At 37.5% G+C, this 13,152-nt stretch overlaps 1 protein-coding gene across 1 annotated transcript in view; it reads left to right on the top strand.

Moving 5' to 3' along the window:
• The window catches only part of VAT1L (vesicle amine transport 1 like), a 64,074-nt gene extending 52,110 nt beyond the window's left edge, over window positions 1-11,964 (top strand). The window contains exons 8-9 of the mRNA XM_055819030.1: window positions 6,800-6,883; window positions 8,905-11,964. Of these exons, the coding sequence (XP_055675005.1) occupies window positions 6,800-6,883; window positions 8,905-9,003 (183 nt within the window). The 3' untranslated portion in view covers window positions 9,004-11,964. The remainder of the gene's footprint in view (window positions 1-6,799; window positions 6,884-8,904) is intronic.
• Window positions 11,965-13,152: the final 1,188 nt, after the last annotated feature.

Raw genomic sequence — 13,152 nt, 5'->3', positions numbered from 1 at the left:
TCAGTAGAGACTACTGTTGGTTCTTGATTTCGAATGCAGAACAGCCAACAAATTAGTTTCAGTAAAATGGGTAAATAACTGGGGGTTTGACAGTAGCAATACAAAGTTGGAGTATAATTATTTGTTTCAGGCATATATTATTTATAAAGGGTGAGACTTACATTCAGGAAAACATCTGTATTCAGGAACTTTCCAAAGTGATCATGGTCTCAGTAGAGTTTTCAAGCTTATTCTGTAATGTGGATCCAGGGTTAAATCATAAGATAGCTTCTGTAAGGGACGGCACTCCTCACTTCGTCTCACTTCAGTTGCAGGCTTCAGGAAATTGAAGGATCAATGCCACGACTACCAGGACAGTAGAGGTGGAGACCTGAAATGAATGACTCGAGATGAAAAGCCAGACAAGAAATCTGTTCCAGTTACTAATTTTACCTGTGAAAAACATAGTGCTAAAAACAAAGAAGAAAAATCCAGGGAGAACATAGGAAAAAACCTAGTGTGTGTACAATGGGTATACAAGATGCATTTCAGGGAAGGAAGTCTTTTAGTCAGTTTAAAATGGACTGGGGTTACACAGTCCCATCAAAAGCTATGGAAAACCTATGTAATCAGAAGCTAGCTGCCGATATCCAAATGTGATGTCATAGTCTGATAGCATATTATGTTACTTGCTCTGTTTGAAATACATGTTGGTTTTCATTATTTTAGATTTGAAGAAACTATTTGAGTAAAAAAATGTATTGTGGCTGCTATTTTTAGTTTCAGTATGAAGATCTTTTTTTCCTGTCTGATTGGTTACGTGCTTAATTTTACGCTTTTTGAACATGTATTTCTCACATAGAAATGTATTGCAATTAGTCAGGAGTGCTGACAGAGAGCTTCATTAAACTTACGTAAGTCGTTTGTGGACATAACGCAGTTTCTAGAAGCTGGTTTCTTAGTTGCAGTATTAGTACTTTACTACTAGTATTCTGCTATTATTAGTACTTTACCATTTTAGAAATGCTAGTAAGAAACCAAAATAATTCTTGTTTTTATCAGTTTTTTTATGCAAGCTTGTACTTACTTTAAATTAGAAAAGCTATCAGCTTGCTAATGACAGAATGACTACAATAAAATCACACCATGTTCCCAGTGCATACACTGGTGTTGTATTTTGTAGAGGAAAATAATTTATGGCTGTTACTGCAGGGTATTCTCTTTCGCTTTTAGTGAAATAAGAACTTTGCAAATCATAGTCTGCCATGGGTTATTAGCTAAGGAAATACGGAAATCTGCCTTTCTTTTAGAGATACTATATCAATTCAGTGTCCCATTGCTACAGGGAACAGGAAATCTTTTGTATTTATAATACCATGCTATTTATCTTTAACGATATCTAGAGCTAATGTGATACTATTAAATTAGCTGTTTTGATCAACTGAGACTATATAGGCATCTCTGAGAGCTACAGCCTAGTTGAAATCATTCTCTTTGCTGCAGTGACAACTTCATTGTTTACAAAAAAATACCATTTTAAGATTTCACAGACAAACTTTAAAAATTGCTTAATTTTTGGCTTATTTTGGCAATAGGTAGCATCAAGACCTAAGTATCAGTAATTTCAAGGTACATAATTAGTCCTTGTAAAATTACATCAAATTCCCCAAATCCAATATAATCAGTAACACAGTCATTTTGACAACCTACTCTATTGGAAAGGTATCGTTAAAAAAACCCACAAAGTAAAAGACAGACTAATCTTTTCCCCATGCCAAAACACGGAAATAAACGCTCACCCAAACCAGACAAACAGAATGCCCCAAAGTACATACAGAGTTGAAGCATTGTCCTGAGATGTGCTGAGGTTTTTCCTGTTGTTTTCTTTATGTTGCTTTTGTATGAACTGGACAGGATTATAATATTCAATAATTTTAACTTATTGATCAGTAAAGGGAGGTTGAGCAGAATGTTGGATGCCATTACCCTGACCATGGCACCATTTCTAAATTTGCAAACACCTATTGGCACAGCCAGTTATATCGAAGTTCTCATTGAGGAGAACAAGTATTGAGCTTTCTCAATTCAGGTTTTAAAAATCTGTAAGACTCACATGGAATTCCAGACATCCATCATTAGAATTTCCAAAATCCTATTCTTTACTGTGTATCATCACTTGCATTGCCTTTGAAAGCCTGTAGAGCTCAGGCTTTCTACTTTGAAAGTAGAAAGACAAGGCAGATAGCTGTCCCGTGAATCTAGAACCCAGTGTGCCTGGTCAGCTTGCTTTTTCTTTGCTTGTCTATTTAGCTTGTATGTAGACTTTTAAAAATACTAACTTATTGCAATACTTCACCTGTACGAAAACGGTTAGAGGGAGGCCTTGTTATTACAGCTTGTTTCTGAAGGCAGAAAATCTAGTCTGGTAGGAGGTGGAAGTATTAAACTATTCTGAAAATTACCGTTGTTGGTTAAGATAAGTGGCTCAGCTTGATTTTGAAAAGATTTGAGGCTGGAGAAGATGAGCATATTTGGAGCAGAATAAGAAATTTTAAAGAGGGCACTATATTCAAAGTTCTGGATATTTTTGAGGAGTACTCCAAGAGAGGCACTAGGGCGTTGTTGGAGCAGATTTAGTACAGCTGTCAAACTTTATAATTCCAGAGAACACAACTGGCGTGAAACCTCTTTTAGAATATTCTCTGACCAGTAACACGAAGGCATTTCTGTTCTTACTCCCCTACCAAGGTCTGTTGACAGTAATTGTCACTGTTGTCGATATGATACAGAATACAGATGGACCGAAATGGCTCTGATTCAAGAGAAGCTCCAAGATCCTGACCATAACATCCCCTCAGGAAAATATACTTGAACGGGCTTTTTTGCAACAGGCTGCCTTTGCCAGCCTTGTGGGGTTTTTTATCCTGTGTTTGTGTCCAGGCTTCTTTGAAGAATTGTGTTGGTAGCATTGGTAGTGTAACACCTTTGTAACTGTGCAAGTGTGTGTTAATGGATTAAAATTTTCTAAGAAATCTTAAAGCTGCTAAATTTTGCCTATAATGCTAACACAGTGCAGTGATTCTGTGCATTCCTGTTTACACACTGTATATGTTACATTCCTTGTGCCTCTGCTTGGGTCCAGCAGAGTGGTATGAGGAAGGAGCTCGTAGATGGCTCTAAGTCTGCAGCACTTGGGGAGTTATGGTGGAAAATGAGAACGCGAGTGTTTCTCACAGGGCATAGTAAGCATGACTTGTAAAGGACCTTGAGGTACATTGGTTTTGTCTTTCTAGACCTTGCTTTGTTGTTGTTGTTGTTTTACAGATGATCTCATTATTGGATAGGTCATTTCCAGATTCACTGTCACTGCTGAAAAACACCTGAATGAGGATATGTGATAACATAGCCATGACTGTATTGTTTGTAGAGCTGAAAGGGATGGGAAAAATATCATTGTTCAAAATTGTTCCTCCAATTATAAAAGCATATTCCCTAAAGCAAATGCAGATTGTTTCAAACTGAGTTAAAAAGGTCTTTTGCCTGCATTTGCTATCATTTTCCACTAGACTGAATAGATAGAGGAAGATGATTCTACTCTAGAGTATCCTTAAAAACAGCACATCAGACTACAATATGAATTAATGCAAATGTGCTTGAGGGAGAAGGCAAACTTGGGATTCCTTTTATTTCTCCTTTGCTATTAATAATTTTCCTCTACTGCTGCCTAAGAGTGCCTGTGTTGGATCCACTGGGCAGTGCATGGCTCTGCAGCATTCTGGGTCTGTTGTTTTTCAGTAACTGGTTTGCCAACTTTCCTTACATAAATAACATGGAAAGTGGAAGCGTTTTCTAATTGTCCACTAATGCATATAAATAGTCCCGATTCCAGTGCAGAGCTCTGTGGTACGTACTGCATCCATTTTGGGGCTCTCAAGGCTAAAACCTGTAGTTAGCATTAGTTCAGACACAGACCTTCTAAGGACTGAGCTATACTGAAAGCAAACAAAGGGCAACAGAATTTGTGTCCTTTATTCCACTGGAAACTTTCTATATTAGTAAACACTCCTTTGCACTATTTCCAATCCAAGAACCCTCTGCTGATGGTACTGCACAAGAAGAAATTCAACTGATGTGTCCATATAAAGAAAAACTTGGATTTGAGCTGACAAACGCAAATAGCAGACAATATAGAGTAATTGGTGAAAAGGAATTGAGGGATGCAATTCTGTTAAAAGAGGGACACCCTTTTGATCCTTCCTCCTGGAAAAGGGATATTTATTGTGAATCAAACTTCAACCACTTCAGAAAACCTGCATTAAATTCCAGGATTTCCACATGCCTCACTGGAGTACCAGTTAAGTAAGACTGCATCTGATTTTAACCAAGTGCAGCATGGTTCACTATCTTTGTTGGTAATGTGCACTCAGGCACAGACTTACGATGAAGCTCCGTACCACGCTCCACAAAAGGCAGGCTATATGCAGCACTTAAATCTTTACAGTTAAAGTAAGTGCTTTTATATAGTTTGCATAGAACAACTTAAGCTTTAACCATACTTGCATAGCAAAGGTTTTTAATGCTTTCTGCCCTCTGTAGGATTAAGAGGGGATGTTTAAATACTCAGGCACCTTGGGAAACAAGTAGTTGCAGTCTTTGTTGAATAAATGGATTGTTAGCAGCCGTAAACATAAAAATTACTCATTTATAAAATAGCTCAGGGTCTCTTTAACACAGACATAGTGTACTGAACGGCATTGCACTAGTACAGAATTTGACTAGCTGGGTAAATAAGTTGCAGATAACACTAAAATATACAGATGAAGTATCAGCTCTTCAAACTTTTTTTCAGATATTTTTATATATTTTAATAGCTCCATCTGGATTCCATAGCCACTATTATTGTTACAGGTTTTATTGTTCCCTTTGCCTCAACCTGCTGTTTGCATTTGCAAGCTACTTAGAAATGCCCTGGAAACAACTTCTGAACCTTTCTCCAGAGTCTTAAATTTGATACTGTGCATATGAAAAATGCAGGGAAAGCACATTTTCTCAAATTTGCCGTGCTAAATATGATATGGTCCAAATTAAAATAAATGTTGCATACCCTGCTTTCCACATGATGTTCTGGTAATAAATGTCAATGGACTGGTAAGTGTGTTTCCTGATTTCTCCAATTCTGTCACATCTATATTGGTTATTTATGCTCTGCTATAGACTCCTAAAAGCTTGATTTGGCTAATAAGAGTAATAAAAAATAATACAGCTGCTGCTGCTTCAGAGTCTTTGTTGGATATTCTTAAAGGAATACTGTCCATAGTGCAGAACAAGTCTTACAGGGTAGTTAGGTGTTGTTTATGCTGTAAGGTAACTTCATCAGTTATTGTGATTTTGTGGACTACATTTAGAGGTCAACCTTCTATCCAGTGGGATTCAGAAGCTTGTGTTTTCCAAGGTTAATTTACAGTTACGCCCAAAGTTAGAAAGTCACTGTGTTTTGCACTGCAATATTTCTTTTGTTCTAACAGATACTTTTTTTATGTCTGGTATTTACTATTTGAGGGAAGCACGTCGCAAAATTAAAGTTGTAATATTGAGTTCACTGCAGTCAGCTTTCAAAATAAGGTGGACAGGTGGTAAAGATATTTTGTGCCCAGCATCCATTAAATTTAATTGGAAGTCAAAAGCTGTATTCACTTTGTATTGTAAAAATCTCATACCTCCTCCTATATTAGATATTCAGTAATTATCTTAGGTACCTGGACCCCAATTCAGGCTTTTAAATGTACTCTGGGACTCACCTGTTCCCAAGTCAGCATATTGTTTCAAACTTCTATGCTATTATTCTTAAAATATTCAATAAAACTGTGTCACATATGGCAGATCCTATTAACATAAAACTCTTTCTTGTCTCAACATATCCTGTTATTGCCAGCAAAAAATAGCGTGATGAGGATATGAAACAGCCTCTACGTGTACATCTTCAGTTCCTGAAGTTTCCTACCATGACAGTGAGGAAACTCTCGACATCTTCCAATTTTCAGTGATTTAATAGCGGTCTGCATGCTGCACGTTGAACAGTCCATGCAACATGCACACAATTTCAATTCATCAACACCGAGCTCTCATGAGTTCTGAGATGTCATACATCAAAATAAGCTCCTCTCCAGTGCACTAGTAAGAAGTTTTTGGTCCTTTCTCACATGTGCTAATTGCAGCCAGCTGTTGAAAGTCTAGTCTTAGTGGTATCTGTAGGACACTAGTTATTTAAAATTTAAAAGAAAAGAGGAAAAAAAGTGGAAAAAAAGGAGGAAAGAAATACTTTCTTACGCAGTGAGAACCATCATATTGCAGTAATCACAGCCACTGCCTGAACAGGGCATTCCCTCTATATGAACGCAAAATAAATTAATTGAAAAACATCACAAGTCAATTAAAAAAACATTTCATACTTTCACTGAAAGTAGCGTTTCTTGATAAATATTCTGCAAAGAGAAAATCTAATGAACAACCTGTAAGGATTAACTGTGTGAGCCTACATTTCTCTCTACACCTCAGCTAACCATTACTTTTGTACTGTGTTAACATTTTGTGTGTATTATGCTATTCAGAAACTGTCATCAAGACTCACATCCCATGCAAGCACAATGCAAAGATCAGGTCTTAGAAACTCACTAAAAATGTTTAACCATTAGTTTTGCTTCAAGCAGCTGTTTAAATGACCTTGCACATACCATGCCTTAAATGCTGCTTTTGGAAGGAAGGAATTCAGGCTTCTCTTAGTGTGTGTCTGAAAATTATCAATAGCTTATCTTTCTTTCAGGTGAAGGAGGCCATGCAGAGAATCCATGACCGAGGAAATATCGGAAAACTAATCCTGGATGTGGAGAAAGCACCCACTCCCTTGGTGAGTGCAAAGCGCTACCTGCATGGTGTACAGTCACACAAGTTAAAGCATGGTAGTGACTTTTGGAGACATGAGACATGTCCCTTACAATATTCTTTTTAACACTGTTTTCTTCTAAATCCATAGCACCTAAATAAAACCAGTAATAATAATTTATATATTTAACCCAAAGTGAAAACATAATTGTAATTCCTGGAGTCCCAGCAGTTACTTTTCTGTACTGAATGGCTATCTGCCTCTCCAAAAATGAGTCTGCAACTCTTACATCAGGGTAAAACTGCCACATTTATTTCTGTCCCTGTGATGGAAAACAGATAGACATTTCACGCAATACAACATCCTTGTATTAATAAGTGGATTGAACAGAAAAAACTACAGTCAATATTACATCAGTGTACAAATGCAGAAGTGCTTTCCGATTCCCATACGAAAGTCAGAGTATACCTTTGGTAGGAATGTCTTTTGCTTTTTTAATAATATATGAAGTATACTATCTAAATACTTCCTTCTAGAAATATCCTGAAGGAAGATGGTTTTGATGGAGCTCAGATCCACTGGATTTGGAGCGCTTAACATGCTACTGAATCATTACAGAGAGTAGTAGTTAATGAAAATGAGGCTCACACCTAAACATTCACTGATGGTGTAGGAGAGAGTAGTAAAGAAGATAAACTGACTTCAAATCAATACTGATATATGATGTTTTCTTTCAGACCCGAGACATTTTCTGTTTCAAAAGAACAGAAAAGAACCTGGAATTACAGTTAAGCTCTTACTTGTGCTTAATCTAAAATTGGCTTCAAATCTCATACAAAATTACTGCAAGGAAAAGGAAGGCGTTTGGGACCTCACATATGGAAATTGGATGTTATTTTGTAGATTAATTGCATCTTAAAACTGTAAACAAGAATCCATAACAATATTAATTCATTTATTCTATCTGTTCTCTTGATAGTCTATATCACAATAGCCATTTGTTAGAAGGTGAGAACAAATTTGATACACTTTCACGAAAGGGTGTTAATTAAAAAATATAAGTAACTTCAGAGCATTGCTTTTCTCCGTTAAAATCAGGTTGTGTTTGAGATGTTTATTTCCAGTAGGGGCTAGTAATCACACAGGGAAGGTACAATGTCTCTGCCTTTCTCTTTAAAGAGTAAATGGGTCCCTCCCTTAGTTTTGAAATAGTTACAAGCTCATACAAGAATCTTCTTGTGCCCTAAGAGAGGTAATGGTGGCGTGTTAGAGAATTTAGTCATACTAATGTATGCTGTTAAACACTACCGCCTGTCCGGGTAACCACATTCTTGTGCCTCCAAAGACAAGGTGAGGTACAGGAGAGTCTTACATCTTTACAGAGTTTCTAATAAGTATTCCCATGTGAAAAAACACGTGCTCCTTAAATGCTACCCTAAACTACAAAATTCTGCAATTGCCTACTACCTACTACTACTATCTTCAATAAAATACAGAAATACAGTTTGTCCCCACTCCTGTATGCTCTGAAATTTGCACTGCCATGGGTATATTCTGCCAGTATCTACATATCCACTGCTCTGTAAAGTTTCATTTGCTCTCTGAGTTTTCATGACATTATGCCTCATGTGGGACCTGATCCCATCCATTACCTGGTGTTAACCATAGTGTTACGTGTGCCTGGAAGAACAGATAACAGGAGTTGTAAGTCAGAGGTCTCACACATTCTGTAAACTTCCTACACAGTCATATTTTCTGTCCGAGAGCTTTAATACCAGTTTGCTCCAAGTGCACAGATCAGAGTCCATTTGTCCTACAAAGCAGCATTCAGTTGTGTAATTCAGCTGTGAGGGGACAGCTTACAATTTTAGCTGGAAGTGGTGTAGTGTCAGCAAAATTTCTGCACAGACAGACTGTGTATTTTCATGTTGCAACCATGTCTTCTTTCATTCTTAAAGCCACTTTATCAAATGAATCAAACTGAAATAAGAACAAATAAAACAATGTGAAAGGTGCTCTGATGTCCTTCATCTTTCATCGTACAGATGGCCAATGACAGCACAGAGACAAGTGAGGCTGGAGAAGAGGAAGAAGACCATGAAGGAGACAATGAGAATAAAGAGCGCATGCCATTCATCCAGTAACAGCCGGAGGTGGAGGAAGCAGAAAGATTGATGGAAGTAGAAGGGAACAAGACTGGGAAATCTATTCTGTGCATCAGTGAACAAATGCTGTAGTACAGTGTGTGTTGTATTTGTCTGCAGTCAGCTGAGCTATGAGCTGTTGATCATTGTTGTTTTGAACTCAGTGCCATTCTCATCCAGTGCAGTATTATGACATTCCTGTGTAACACCCAGTTTCCCTGTAGGAGTCCCATGGATTTTTCTGTTTGGTTTAAAAGCCTTATTAACTTACTGTGTAATTTTAGATGGGCATCTTTCTCATGCAAATTCCAACATTTTGCATAAAGTTATTTGGGGAGGTTGGGCTTTTTTTGCAAGTTGGAAACAGTAACAAAAAAAATTCCCCACTTGCTGTCTGGAAGATTCTAGTAACTGGAGGGAGGATTTTAAGTTTGTGCATTTTCAGTGTTAAAATAGATTTCCTTTTATGAACCACAGATAAAAGTTGCAAAAAAGATGAGTTTTCATTTTCCTCAGCCCTGCTTTATCATTTTATAAGCAAATCCTATCTTCATTTTCAAAAATACCTCGTTTATAATTGTGGAATCTGAAATTATGCAAGAAATCATTAATTGAGAGACTTTGATTCATATTGTATAATCACCTAAGTCATCAGCACCAGTAATTAAACACATCATTCAGAGTGCCAACTGTCATGCTTTCCTGTTAATCTGAGCTGTCACCCCATACGTTGTAGGCAAAGAAGGTGGTCAGTGAACCACTCTTTTTAGACACAGAACTTCAATTGCCTGTAGCAATTAGCAGTTATTGACAGATGAACACCTTCTGCTAAGGACACATTGATTCAGCTGTGTCCAAAATCAAAACCAATTTTAAATTTCATTTTAAAATCATATTGGTAAGGAACTGAATGTGGATGGAATTTGTCGGTGGAGTTTACTGCTCTGGAATCGCTAAAGTATTGATCAGCTATCAAGCTGGAGCTGAACTCCTACAGAAGTTAACCCTGTTAAAAATGAATTTTAGGCCTTAATCCCATCAGAAATTATGCACAGGGATAACTTTATCTAGTTGAGTAGTTCTAGCAAAAGCTCTGCTCTGTATGTCCAGTTATGTTTGTAGGATTTAATTTGCAGGATTGAGCATTCAAAGACCAGCTAGTCTTATCTACCTCCCACTAGCGGAAACTATATGAAAACATGACAAAAGTAAATACTTTTTCCTTGTCTTTCACTATTCAAGCAGCAACTACTCAGCTCCTCAGTTGTCTCGTTAAAACAGTTATTTCAAAATGACTGCAGTCACCAACAATAGAAATGCTAAAGGAATGACAAGAGACCTTGTATAATGCCATGTATCTTTGAATTAATATATTTTTTCCAAAATAAAGTATTTTCCCCAGGCATGGCTAGTTGTTCACCTAAATCTCCAAGTATCCTGTTAACAGAAGTTAAAAAGTAATACAGAAAACTGGAGAGGGAAGGCTTCTAGGGCTTTTCTCAGTGTGAAAGGACTTGTGGGTCTGGATGACTTTTATGTGTGGTTTTACAAGATTCTCTCTTGGTTTTTTGTTTGTTGCATCTTGCTGCCTGAGTATTAATGTCCATCTCTTTACACTGTACTCATGAAGTTGCTGTTCTAATACCAGATAATTGTGCAGAATATTCATTCTGAAGGAGTTTCCCTTGGGTTAAACATATTCAGAAATAATGAGAAGTAGTAACTGGAGAAAAATGCCAAAAAAGCTTTTGAAATATTAGTTGAACCAGAACTTTGGTTTTCTCTAGATGTTGATGCATAACTTCAATATAGTTGATTTTCATTTCAAGCTGGACTTGCCTACACTTCCAGTGCCGTATCAGGCCCAAACAGGGACTTTTTCCACAGAAAAAATAAATGTTCAGTGAGTTTTCCATGTATTGGGCTTGCCAATTGGGCTTTTAAGAAAGACCATTAAGTTTTCACGACTCATAAGCTGAAAACGGTAGGAAACATGCCCAGTTTTGTTTTGCAGTTAGTGTAACGATGTTGTCCTGCAGCAAACCTTAACATAACTAGGAATTTTGATTTGACGCCAAAGTGAGCAATATTGCTGGTGACCTTCGAGCTGGCAGTAAAGTGGCATTCTCAAGGCCTTAAATTAGTAGGGCAAGCAGAATAGCAAATCCGTTCTGTTGTAAACCGCAGCATGGTTGGCTCTACAGTTAAATTGCCCTTCAGAACTAATAGATAGGTGATCTTGGTCATGGCCACAGACACCATAGGGACAACAATCAAATGAAATAATGTTGGCTAGTTCTTTCTGGTTTTGTTAGCAAGGCAAAAATACTCTTCATGCTAATTCATACCAATTTTAGGGCCATTTTCTGATCAGCAGAATGTCAGGTAATTGCAGTGAGTACAAAGGAATACTTCTGGATCTACCTAAGTGCAACACAGATGAGTATTGCCATCAGCAAACTAAACTGCTCGGGTTTTTGCTGGTATTAATATGGCATATGTGAAGGTTACTGTTGAAATGAGTGGCAGTTTTTCAGGTGTGTGTTCTGGAAGCAGGATTTGTGCTAGCAGAATTTGGCCTGCAAGCCCTAAGTACCTTTTAGAATACCACAAACAGTAGTATCACGTGTGACTTGGTAGAGGGCATGCTATACAAAATGACAATGCTGGGACTTGTTACTGACCAAGTCTTACTATAGTAGAAATGAAGGTTTGTGCTTACTACTGACAGTGTTGTTGAAACAGCTCTTAAGACAATTGGATAGTTTCTTCAAGTGAAACCAATTATTTCTCAATTTGCCTTAAAAGAACTGTGAAAGCTTCTCTTTAACTTAAGCCTGATTGAAGTGAACTGAGACACTGTTTAATTGTATTTGTTGCTTTAGAGCTTTTGTTATATTGTGCCTACAAAGCAAATTATGTTTACATAAAAATATAAATAAAATATTGAGCATAGCATTATCCTTGGGTTACATGTTTTATTCTAATATTATGATCACATTAGGGAACTGACTTGGAATTGGTTAAAAGGAAAATGTGAAGTCTTATTTTCTATTTTGGTCACTGAGGAGTATACAGATATTTTTTTTTAATTACAGAGTACATCGAGGTTGTTAAAGTGGCCAAATGTGCTATTGTACAGAACATTAAAAATTTAGATGTAAAATGTTGAATGTTACAGTCTAAGAAATTCAAGACATTATATAAGCAGCATTCACAACGCGTTCAGGGAAGCATATTTTGATACAGATAGAAACTAGTTTCCAGAATTTTAGCACTCTGATTGCACTGGGAGATGAATGGACACACGTTAGTTATCCTCAGAGAGACAGTTCCTTTCAGAAATGAAGATACTCTGAGGGAATAATCTTAAAATAGGATCCAAACTAGCCACCAGCAAATGAGCTGGCAGAAAGCAGGAGGACATGGTTACATCTAAAATCCCACTCTGCCTGGGTCTTGGTCTCAACCGCGGGCTGCAAGGAGGCTTACACCTTTTCTTTCAAAGAATGGATTACAGTTACCAAATCTTACAGGTCATCTCAAGCCTGTACTTGAATACATGGCTTTAAAGGTCTTCCTGCATGAAAAGAAGAAATGGTTCAATGAACTTCAGTTTAATATCTAAACAAAGAGGAAATGTTAGCTTGGGTTCATCCCAGTCGTGCAGGACATGTTCTAAAGCCTGTAATGTCCCTGAAAAATCTCACTTCAGTAGTTACTGCATCTGCTTTGTAATCTAAAAGCTCATATGAACACTGGATGATTGTGAAGAGGAGCAGAGTAAATTTCTGCCCTCTGGTTTGAAGTCGTAATAAGCAAATAATGGATCAGTGCATCCCTAATCATAGGGTCAGGATGAGGCTGAAAGCAAACAGTCATAGGCTTTTGCAAAGTCTCAGTGATTACTAATAAAGCTCTGCCTTTTGCCAGCTTTCCCACTGGGCCATCTATACTCGACTGTCACACAATCTAACACACAGATGCTGCTACCAGGCAAGTGGGGATGCAGCAGGCTGCCTTTGTGTGGCATCTGGCCAGATAAAATGCAAAAATCATCCTAGGATGCTGAATATCCCTAGGTCTCACCTCATCCTCCATTTTGTGCTTCCCCTCTCATTTTCTGTGAGCTTAGTGATTAATTCTGGT

This window comes from Falco peregrinus, chromosome 14 (assembly GCF_023634155.1).
Source record: "Falco peregrinus isolate bFalPer1 chromosome 14, bFalPer1.pri, whole genome shotgun sequence".
Lineage (NCBI taxonomy): Eukaryota > Metazoa > Chordata > Aves > Falconiformes > Falconidae > Falco > Falco peregrinus.
The sequence above is the reverse complement of the archived record's forward strand: the minus strand, read 5'-3'. Positions and strand labels throughout refer to the sequence as shown.